Source organism: Liolophura sinensis, chromosome 2 (genome assembly GCF_032854445.1).
Source record: "Liolophura sinensis isolate JHLJ2023 chromosome 2, CUHK_Ljap_v2, whole genome shotgun sequence".
NCBI lineage: Eukaryota > Metazoa > Mollusca > Polyplacophora > Chitonida > Chitonidae > Liolophura > Liolophura sinensis.
In genome coordinates this window covers 26,601,770-26,613,241 of record NC_088296.1, presented here as the reverse complement: position 1 = coordinate 26,613,241, position 11,472 = coordinate 26,601,770, and the positions used below count along the sequence as shown (strand labels likewise).

At 42.1% G+C, this 11,472-nt stretch overlaps 1 protein-coding gene across 1 annotated transcript; it reads left to right on the top strand.

The window, feature by feature from the left end:
• Positions 1 to 798: 798 nt before the first annotated feature.
• On the top strand, positions 799 to 9,294 carry LOC135462624 (retinaldehyde-binding protein 1-like). Its single transcript, XM_064739848.1, has 6 exons — positions 799 to 935; positions 1,691 to 2,039; positions 5,447 to 5,562; positions 6,715 to 6,936; positions 7,687 to 7,797; positions 9,097 to 9,294. The coding sequence occupies exons 2-6, from the start codon at positions 1,763 to 1,765 to the stop codon at positions 9,292 to 9,294; spliced, it is 924 nt and encodes a 307-aa protein (XP_064595918.1). The 5' UTR covers positions 799 to 935; positions 1,691 to 1,762.
• Positions 9,295 to 11,472: the final 2,178 nt, after the last annotated feature.

The window sequence follows — 11,472 nt, the reverse complement described above, 5'->3', positions numbered from 1 at the left end:
ATTGTTAGTCAGCGACCTCTTTTTCAGGTCTGCGTCGCGGAAAGCAGCTCCTTCAATGAAATGACGTCAGACAGCATTCCCAGCCTTACAAATTACCAATCATGCCAATCCAGTATTTGTTCCTGCCTCATACACACTGGTAGACGAAAACTTGGACAAAAGACATCAAATTTGATCACACAATGACCCTCAAGCATTAAGTTAACTCAACAAACGAAGGTTACATCTCAGGCAAATGTTATCATTAACATTTTGGGCTTTTTTTTCCCCTTTGGATAAGTTCCATTTCTGTTGACCTTGAGACAAACGGAACACTTGAGACAACAACAACAACATCGATTACGACATTTGACTCCATCTTTCTTACCGATCCGGGGATTCCATGCTGTTGCCAGCCGCTACTTCTTACAGCAGAAGTGGAAAATCCTCGTCGACTGACCGTCAAAAGTCGACTACCAAGCCCCTGCATCTTGTTTTGCAAGTTTTTCCCCCTCGAATGTGTAACAATCCTAACACGCCGAAAGATCGCTAAGTTTGGCCGAAGGAGAGTTGTAACACGCCTTTTCATTGGGTAGTCGCTGCGCAATACGACCAATGGAAATCTATGATAAAAACACCTACGTACAACAGGTCAATCCATTCGGTAAAAATATTGGCACCAGCAACATAGTAACGAATCAAAAAGATTCTCAGTGTCACGTTTTCCTGAGGTCGTGATTCAAGCGCCCGGATGTTGAGCACTTGTTTATGCAATGGTGTTAATGTGAATATATGAACTGTACATGTGTTTATATTATAATGTGATCAGGGATGGTTAATTGTGTTTCATGGGCTCATTTTCAGGCTTATGATTCAGGGCATCAAGGAGATGAACGCATGCTGGCTGTCAGCTCGACAAAATCTCGAGGACAATTCTACGGGGGAAACTGGGACCGGTAAGCCTAGAGCAGTGCAAGCACTTCTGAGGTCTATCGTCTTCTATTCCGGCGGAAGCCTGCAACCTGTTGCATCTATGGATATTATTGCCTATTGGCATGTGTGACGGTTGGCCATTGTAGGCATGACTACACCAACCTAGGCTTTGAATGCATCTGACAAACACACTTCATTTTGCAGGCCAAATTTGTGAGCAAAATAATTTGTTTTACCAATTATTTTTAAAAGTATTTGTTTTTCTTCTTCTTTTTTTTTAAATTGATGTGATAGATGTGCAAGAAAAAAGTGCAATGTTTTAACCATTGATGGACTTCATGGTACCAACGTTTTCTTTACGCACATGCGCATTTGTCAGTACCTGCAGGGAGGAAATTTAGAAGTGTGTGTGTATTTCGATTCAGTAGAAAACACTATTTAAATAAATAAATGTGTGAATAATTTTTGCATGTTTTTCTTCACAGCCCGCCCCCACCCCATACCCCCCCCCCCCCCCATAAACCTACCAACCCCTCAAGGTACATGTACATAATCAAACATGTTAGAATGTTAACCATTTCTACAGATGTAATCTTTCCTCATGGAGATGTCAGTGTTAGAAAAGATGAGAAGTATTGATAATGACTGAAAAAATTGCTGATCCAAAATATGGAAAAATTCCAAAATATTGAAGAATTAAAGTTATTGTGAAGTTCATTTATGTTACAGACAAGTATTTGTGGATTTTCTCGTTTTTTTTGTTTTTGTTACATAAAAGGTTTATCAGTTTTGCACATGGCCAGTACAACAACCTGTCATCGTGTTGTATGATATTTGACTGAAACTTAAAATGGAGAACCAGAAGGAGGCTTACAGAAGATTCTTCTGTAAAAATGAGGGAAAGCTGTCTGATGCTGACATTGAGAAAGCATGCAGTGAACTGAATGAGAGTCCGGAGTCACTGGAGAATGGGTTCAGAGAACTGAGAGCCATGATGGCGGAAAAGCAGAGCACAGAGCAGGGAGCAAAAATTGTGGAAAAGTTTGGTGGAAAGGACGACGCTTTTCTCCTGCGTTTTCTGCGAGCCAGGAAGTTTGATGTGAAGAAAGCCTACGAGCTGATGGCATGTGAGTATAGTGTAGTCCACCAGTTGAGTTTGTCAGCCCCGTGAGTTTGTCACCCGTGTGAGTTTGTCACCCCTGTGAGTTTGTCAGCCCCGTGAGTTTGTCACCCGTGTGAGTTTGTCACCCCTGTGAGTTTGTCAGTCCCATGAGTTTGTCACCCCTGTGAGTTTGTCACCCCTGTGAGTTTGTCAGTCCCATGAGTTTGTCACTCCTATGAGTTTGTCAGCCCCGTGAGTTTGTCATCCCTGTGAGTTTGTCGGCAGGGTGAGTTTGTCAGCCCTGTGAGTTTGTCAGCCCTGTGAGTTTGTCATCCCTGTGAGTTTGTCAGCCCTGTGAGTTTGTCAATCTTGTGAGTTTGTCATCCCAGTGAGTTTGTTCGCCCCATGAGTTTGTCATCCCTGTGAGTTTGTCAGCCCCGTGAGTTTGTCATCCCTGTGAGTTTGTCAGCCCCGTGAGTTTGTCAGCCCAGTGAGTTTGTCATCCCTGTGAGTTTGTCGGCAGGGTGAGTTTGTCAGCCCCGTGAGTTTGTCATCCCTGTGAGTTTGTCACCCCTGTGAGTTTGTCAGCTTTGTGAGTTTGTCATCCCTTTGAGTATGTCAGCCCCGTGAGTATGTCACCCCTGTGAGTTTGTCAGCCCTGTGAGTTTGTCAGCTTTGTGAGTTTGTCATCCTTGTGAGTTTGTCAGCTTTGTGAGTTTGTCAGCCCCATGAGTTTGTCAGCCCCATGAGTTTGTCATCCCTGTGAGTTTGTCAGCCCCGAGTTTGTCAGCCCCGTGAGTTTGTTACCCCTGTGAGTTTGTCAACCCTGTGAGTTTGTCATCCCTGTGAGTTTGTCAGGTTTATGAGTTTGTCAGGTTTATGAGTATGTCAGCCCCGTGAGTTTGTCAGCCCCGTGAGTTTGTCAGCTTTGTGAGTTTGTCATCCCTGTGAGTTTGTCAGCCCTGTGAATTTGTCAGCCCCATGAGTATGTCACCCCTGTGAGTTTGTCATCCCTGTGAGTTTGTCAGCCCTGTGAGTTTGTCATCCCTGTGAGTTTGTCAGCCCCGTGAGTATGTCACCCCTGTGAGTTTGTCAGCCCTGTGAGTTTGTCAGCTTTGTGAGTTTGTCAGCTTTGTGAGTTTGTCATCCCTTTGAGTATGTCAGCCCGTGAGTATATCACCCCTGTGAGTTTGTCAGCCCTGTGAGTTTGTCAGCTTTGTGAGTTTGTCATCCCTGTGAGTTTGTCAGCTTTGTGAGTTTGTCAGCCCCATGAGTTTGTCATCCCCATGAGTTTGTCAGCCCCGTGAGTTTGTCATCCCTGTGAGTTTGTCATCCCTGTGAGTGTGTCAGCCCCGTGAGTTTGTTACCCCTGTGAGTTTGTCAACCCTGTGAGTTTGTCAGCCCCGTGAGTTTGTCAGCTTTGTGAGTTTGTCATCCCTGTGAGTTTGTCAGCCCTGTGAGTTTGTCAGCCCTGTGAGTTTGTCAACCCTCATGACTTTGTCAGCCCTGTGAGTTTGTCGGCAGGGTGAGTTTGTCAGCCCCATGAGTTTGTCAGCCCTCATGAGTTTGTTTGTGAGTTTGTCAGCCCAGTGAGTTTGTCAGCCCTGTAAGTTTGTCAGCCCCGTAAGTATGTCACCCCTGTGAGTTTGTTGTCCCTGTGAGTTTGTCAGCTTTGTGAGTTTGTCATCCCTGTGAGTTTGTCAGGTTTATGAGTATGTCAGCCCTGTGAGTTTGTCAGCCCCGTGAGTTTGTCATCCCCGTGAGTTTGTCATCCCTGTGAGTTTGTCAGCCCTGTGAGTTTGTTGTCCCTTTGAGTTTGTCAGCCCCGTGAGTATGTCACCCCTGTGAGTTTGTTGTCCCTTTGAGTTTGTCAGCCCCGTGAGTATGTCACCCCTGTGAGTTTGTCAGCCCTGTGAGTTTGTCAGCCCCATGAGTTTGTCAGCCCTGTGAGTTTGTCATCCCTGTGAGTTTGTCAGCTTTGTGAGTTTGTCATCCCTGTGAGTTTGTCATCCCTGTGAGTTTGTCATCCCCGTGAGTTTGTCAGCCCCGTAAGTTTGTCAGCCCCGTGAGTTTGTCATCCCTGTGAGTTTGTCATCCCTGTGAGTTTGTCAGCCCTGTGAGTTTGTTGTCCCTTTGAGTTTGTCAGCCCCGTGAGTTTGTCAGCCCCATGAGTTTGTCAGCCCTGTGAGTTTGTCATCCCTGTGAGTTTGTCAGCTTTGTGAGTTTGTCAGCCCCGTGAGTTTGTCAGCCCCATGAGCTTGCAGAATTTTCAGGGCACATACCTTAAGGATCATTTGGGACTTTTACTGACTCATACAGCTAGTAAGCATTCATTCATTCATTCAGTAAGTGTAGCACTTAACTCGCTCACCAGTGTATGGCATGGTATTTGTATGTCTATAGTAGTAGTGCGGTAGTTAGTTTCAGGTTTTGTCATTAGCTAGGCTTTATGTGTGTTACAGGTTTTGTCATCAGCTGTGGCTTTGTGTGTATTACAGATTTTGTCATCAGCTGTGGCTTTGTGTGTGTTACAGATTTTGTCCTCAGCTATGGCTTTGTGTGTGTTACAGATTTTGTCATCTGCTGTGGCTTTGTGTGTGTTACAGATTTTGTCATCAGCTGTGGCTTTGTGTGTCCTTCAGGTTTTGTCATCAGCTGTGGCTTTGTGTGCGTTACAGGTTTTGTCATTAGCTAGGCTTTATGTGTGTTACAGGTTTTGTCATCAGCTGTGGCTTTGTGTGTGTTACAGATTTTGTCCTCAGCTATGGCTTTGTGTGTGTTACAGATTTTGTCATCTGCTGTGGCTTTGTGTGTGTTACAGATTTTGTCATCAGCTGTGGCTTTGTGTGTCCTTCAGGTTTTGTCATCAGCTGTGGCTTTGTGTGCGTTACAGGTTTTGTCATTAGCTAGGCTTTATGTGTGTTACAGGTTTTGTCATCAGCTGTGGCTTTGTGTGTGTTACAGATTTTGTCCTCAGCTATGGCTTTGTGTGTGTTACAGATTTTGTCATCTGCTGTGGCTTTGTGTGTGTTACAGATTTTGTCATCAGCTGTGGCTTTGTGTGTCTTTCAGGTTTTGTCATCAGCTGTGGCTTTGTGTGTCCTTCAGGTTTTGTCATCAGCTGTGGCTTTGTGTGCGTTACAGGTTTTGTCATTGGCTACGGCTTTGTGTGTCTTTCAGGTTTTGTCATCAACTACGGATTTGTGTGTCTTTCAGGTTTTGTCCTCAGCTATGGCTTTGTGTGTGTTACAGATTTTGTCATCAGTTATGGCTTTGTGTGTCCTTCAGGTTTTGTCATCAGCTACGGATTTGTGTGTGTTACCGGTTTCGTCATCAGTTATGGCTTTGTGTGTGTTACAGGTTTTGTCATTACACGTGTTTTTATACGTGTTTCAGGTTCTGTCACCAACTGTGTCTCTGTGTGTGTTACAGGTTTCATCAAATTTAGAGAAAAATATCCGGAGATATCAGAAAACCTTCAATCGGAAGTTGTGAGGAAGTCTTTGGAAAACGGCTACCCTGGTCTTCTACCATTCAAGGATAAGGAGGTGTGTTGTAGAATGCTTTCAGACAATTTGATGAAGGAGATTTGATGTAAAAAGAAGGGACATATATGATTTTTCATCTGTTTTCTGTCTAGTCTTTACACAACAATACAATTTACACAACAAAGCAAGGATTGATCCTGTATCCACTTTTGGTCTGGTAACCACTGTAACCACTTTTGGTGAGGTAACCACTTTTGGTGAGGTAACCACTTTTGGTCTGGTAACCACTTTTGGTGAGGTAACCACTTTCGGTCTGGTAATCACTTTCAGTCAGGTAACCACTTTTGGTCAGGTAACCACTGTAACCACTTTTGGTCAGGTACCACTTTTGGTCTGGTAACCACTTTCGGTCTGGTAACCACTTTTGGTCAGGTAACCACTGTAACCACTTTTGGTCAGGTAACCACTGTAACCACTTTTGGTCAGGTAACCACTTTTGGTCAGGTAACCACTTTTGGTCTGGTAACCACTTTTGGTCTGGTAACCACTTTTGGTCTGGTAACCACTTTTGGTGAGGTAACCACTTTTGGTCTGGTAACCATTTTTGGTCAGGTAACCACTTTTGGTCAGGTAACAACTTTTGGTCTGGTAACCGGTACTGTGCCCTTGAAAAGACCCCTATTTTCTAAGTAAGAATTATCCAGGTGATTCATTCAGTTAAAGCATTGATTATTTCTAATTATTTTCTAATTTCTAGAAGATATCTGTAGCATCTAGACGATATTTGTAGCATCTAGACGATATTTGTAGCATCTAGGATATATTTGTAGCATCTAGACGATATTTGTAGCTTCTAGCATCTAGACGATATTTGTAGCATCTAGGAGATATTTGTAGCATCTAGACGATATTTGTAGCATCTAGACGATATTTGTAGCATCTAGGAGATATTTGTAGCATCTAGGGGATATTGTGTAGCAGGATAGTATTGAAACCTGTTGGGGATTTTTGTAACATCTTGGAGATTTTTGCAACATCTAGGAGATTTCCATGTCGTCTACAAACTTTTTGTACCATTTAGAAGTTTTTGTCCATATATTGCATTCTGTATTCTTGAGAATAAAACTCCTAAATATATATATATATATATATATGTATATATATATATATATATATATATATATTTCAAATCAAATCCTCTCTATTTCCCAGGGCCATGTAGTGCTTGTGTTTGCTATAGGCACCTGGGACAGCAAGCTGTACAGCTTTGACACAGTTCTTCAGGGGTACATCCTGCTGTTAGAACAGCTACTGGAGAACGAGTCAGCGCAGATCAACGGCTTCGTCATTATTGAGAACTTCAAGCATTACAGTATGGCGCAGGCATTTGCGCTGCGACCCACGGATCTGAAGAAGATGGTGGATATGTTGCAGGTGGGATGTAGTTTGCATTTATGTGGCTACAAATTTAATGTAAGAGTTACCTGTCGAGTTTATGCCCTCCAGTACTGTAAGAATTATTTTTCTACATGTATATATTTACCTATATGTCACACATGTAGTCAGGAAAGGTATGTGTACTGCGGCGTTTAGGATTTGGCATGGAGGAAAGTGGACGTTGTTCTCTGACGAACAAAATACAGTAAAGAAGCAACACTTGATTGCTCCAAAAAAAAAAAAGAGAAGGAAAATGTTTTGTGTAAATGATAACTACCCGAATTCCTCAAACTTTTTGCATATCAAAGAGCAACTTTCAGAGCAGTTTGTGCACATTTTTAATTTGATTTTGGGAACAAAACTACAGTAGTTGGATTTGCCAATTTCAGGTCTTCACCAGAGTTTTATCAATCCATGCAGGATATTGCCTTTGTAACATGCTTGAATAAACACCCTGCAAACATGCGAAAAGTTTGAAGAATTACTGTGATTGCAGAATACTGAATTACAAATTTATCTTTAATGTTGGGAAGACAAAAAACAAGCAGAAAAAAGGATGTAGATAGCTTCAAATAAAGGTTTCAATGAAGCTGTTAGAAAAAGCATTTGCCTCTTACCTTACTGTCGAGAAGGGATCCTAGTAACTATATGAATTCTAATCATACGTAGATGTAAATAGAAAGAAAATAGAATAATATCAATGAAAAAATAATTTCCATTTAAATGCTTCCTGTTTGTTTTCCCCAGGGGGCTTTCCCTGCTCGGTTTAAGGGTGTTCACTTCATCTACCAGCCCTGGTACTTTACCTGGACTTATGCCTTGGTAAAACCATTCCTCAAGAAAAAGCTGGCTGACAGGGTATGTATGTTGTAGTTCATACCTTTCTCCTCTCCACAGACACACCTTACCCAGCTGGCTGACAGGGTATGTGTGTTGTAGTTTGTACCTTTATCCTCTCCATGGACACACCTTCCCCAGCTGGCTGACAGGGTATGTGTGTTGTAGTTTGTACCTTTGTCCTCTCCACAGACGCACCTTCCCCAGCTGGCTGACAGGGTATGTGTGTTGTAGTTCGTACCTTTATTCTCTCCACAGACACACCTTACCCAGCTGGCTGACAGGGTATGTGTGTTGTAGTTTGTACCTTTATCCTCTCCATGGACACACCTTACCTAGCTGGCTGACAGGGTATGTGTGTTGTAGTTTGTACCTTTGTCCTCTCCACAGACACACCTTCCCCAGCTGGCTGACAGGGTATGTGTGCTGCAGTTTGTACCTTTGTCCTCTCCACAGACACACCTTACCCAGCTGGCTGACAGGGTATGTGTGTTGTAGTTTGTACCTTTATCCTCTCCATGGACACACCTTACCTAGCTGGCTGACAGGGTATGTATGTTGTAGTTTGTACCTTTGTCCTCTCCATGGACACACCTTACCTAGCTGGCTGACAGGGTATGTGTGTTGTAGTTTGTACCTTTATCCTCTCCATGGACACACCTTACCTAGCTGGCTGACAGGGTATGTGTGTTGTAGTTTGTACCTTTGTCCTCTCCACAGACACACCTTCCCCAGCTGGCTGACAGGGTATGTGTGTTGTAGTTTGTACCTTTATCCTCTCCATGGACACACCTTACCTAGCTGGCTGACAGGGTATGTGTGTTGTAGTTTGTACCTTTATCCTCTCCACGGACACACCTTACTCAGCTGGCTGACAGGGTATGTGTGTTGTAGTTTGTATCTTTGTCCTCTCCACAGACACACCTTACCCAGCTGGCTGACAGGGTATGTGTGTTGTAGTTTGTACCTTTGTCCTCTCCACGGACACACCTTACCCACTGTGATACCATCCATAAAATCTTACAGTTGTGAGACCAGTTACCTTGATTATCATAAGTCTAAGACTCAACTCAATTCATCACATGTGGGAAAGTTAATCAGTAACGTGCCATAATTCGGTGGTTTATCACATGTGGGAAAACCCCTGACCTCAGTAACAGGTCAGGGGTTTACACTGGATACTTCTATTTACTTACAGAAGGAAATCCCATAAAATTGACTGCCATCGTTTAAGTGATGTTTAAGTGATGTTTAAGTGATGTTTAACTGATGAATATGGAGTTAAACACCAGTCACATTTAACTCAATCTCCCCTCACAGGTACACGTCCATGGCTACAACCTGGACGCGTTCTACTCCCTGTTTGACAGAGACCAGCTTCCCGTAGAGTTTGGTGGGAATGCTGAGGGCTACGACCCACTGATCATGACGGAGCAGCTCTACACGGCCATCAAGGACAAAGAGCTGGAAGACGACATCACTGCCAAATTGGCTGGGGTTCAGATCTCCGCTGATTGAGTTGTTTCTTGCACTGAAGAAAAGTGGTATTATCTTGAGCTGTCTGCCTTCCACTGAGATTGCAGTTTCTCTATTGCACAGCTTCCGCGAGGGGACTGTTTGTAAGCTTAGAAGTAGTCCTCCTTAGTAGTTAGAAGAATGTCTTTCTGCTAAAGCTTGTTCTAGTGAAGAGAAGGTACCAAAAACTTCATGTTGAGGGGCAAAGAAATGTCCTGAAATATGCCATTTGGCACCAGATGTTAGATATTTTCCAGTAGGCTATCAGCCTTGTTAACACTTGACTAATGTTCATGCGACCAGCAGGTACATCGGTGCCAAGGTAGAAAGTTGAGGTTGATTCACAATGCTCTTTTGTTTATCTATAAACTCTGATTTAAGAACATTTATTTCACATTTGTTCAAAGTTGTCGCATGTTTGTGGAAATTACTCCTAAAGGTTTCTCTTTAGTTAATATTTGTTATTCTTATTTATTTTACCCAGTTTTATTGCTTATTAGAACGTCACAAATGATGCTTACAATGTGCTATATAACATCAAGTCAGTGACTGGTGCATGTTTGGCATGTTTGGTGTTAAAGTGTCGAAGACTGAGTTACTTCCCTTGTACAGTTGTACTCCCCACTGACACACACCTATGCTGGACTATCCTTCATGTGTCAGGGCCAGTGCGTTGTTAGCCACACAGTGAATCAGTTATATCAGGTACAGTCCATTATGCTTTTATATGTGAAACTATTTTTCTGACCATTTTATTTACGTTTCCACATTTACACAGCTATTGTCCTTTCCACTGATATTGTTTTGTTTCCTTTTGTTTTGTCACAAGCTTATGTTTCATACATTCCTTTTTCTTCCATTCGTGATTTATACATGTTACTGTATATTAATATTAAAGTTAAGACTTGTATGATGTGATGACTGTAATATTGTACAACACTACGTCCTTATGTTAACTTCAGTAGTTCAGGAGTTGTTAGGGCTGGTTAGGGTAGCCAACTTTCTACAGGGAGGACCTGTTACACCGCTCAGCCAGCTGGAGACATTTTCTGTGCATGGCAAGCCTTTCCTACAGATGGATTTTTCTATAGTTATTTATTTATTTATTTATTTGTTTGGTGTTTTAGGCCCAGCTCATGAATTTTAGCTCCGCGGAAACCCACATCCGCAGATTGCTGGCAGATCTTGCCCACAAGCCATCAGCCTCTCCTAACTTTATCTTTGTTAGAGTTTTATTTGTGTGTAATAAGACAATGCGACAGTTGGCAAATGGATATACATAACCAGTGAATTCAGCCTCTCCTCAGTTTACCTTTGTTAAGAGTTTTATTTGTGTGTAATAAGACAATGTTACAGTTGGCAAATGGATATACATACTGAGTGAATTCAGCCTCTCCTCAGTTTACCTTTGTTAAGAGTTTTATTTCTGTGTAATAAGACAATGTTACAGTTGGCAAATGGATATACATAACCAGTGAATTCAGCCTCTCCACAGTTTACCTTTGGTAGAGTTTTGTTTCTGTGTAATAAGACAATGTTACAGTTGGCGAATGGATATACATAACCAGTGAATTCAACCTCTCCTCAGTTTACCTTTGTTAGAGTTTTTTTTTGTGTGTAATAAGACAATGTGACAGTTAGCAAATGGATATAAAGTATGTAATAAGGGAAATTAGCCTCTCCACAGTTTACCTTTGGTAGAGTTTTATTTCTGTGTAATAAGATAATGTTACAGTTGGCAAATAGATATACAGAACAAGTGAATTCAACCTCTCCTCAGTTTACCTTTGTTAGAGTTTCATTTGTGTGTAATAAGACAATGTTGCAGTTGGCAAATGGATATACATACTGAGTGAATTCAACCTCTCCACAGTTTACCTTTGTTAAGAGTTTTATTTGTGTGTAATAAGACAATGTTACAGTTGGCAAATGGATATACATACTGAGTGAATTCAGCCTCTCCACAGTTTACCTTTGGTAGAGTTTCATTTGTGTGTAATAAGACAATGTTACAGTTGGCAAATGGATATACATACTGAGTGAATTCAACCTCTCCACAGTTTACCTTTGTTAGAGTTTTATTTGCGTGTAATAAGACAATGTTACATTTGGCAAATGGATATACATACTGAGTGAATTCAACCTCTCCACAGTTTACCTTTGTTAGAGTTTTATTTGTGT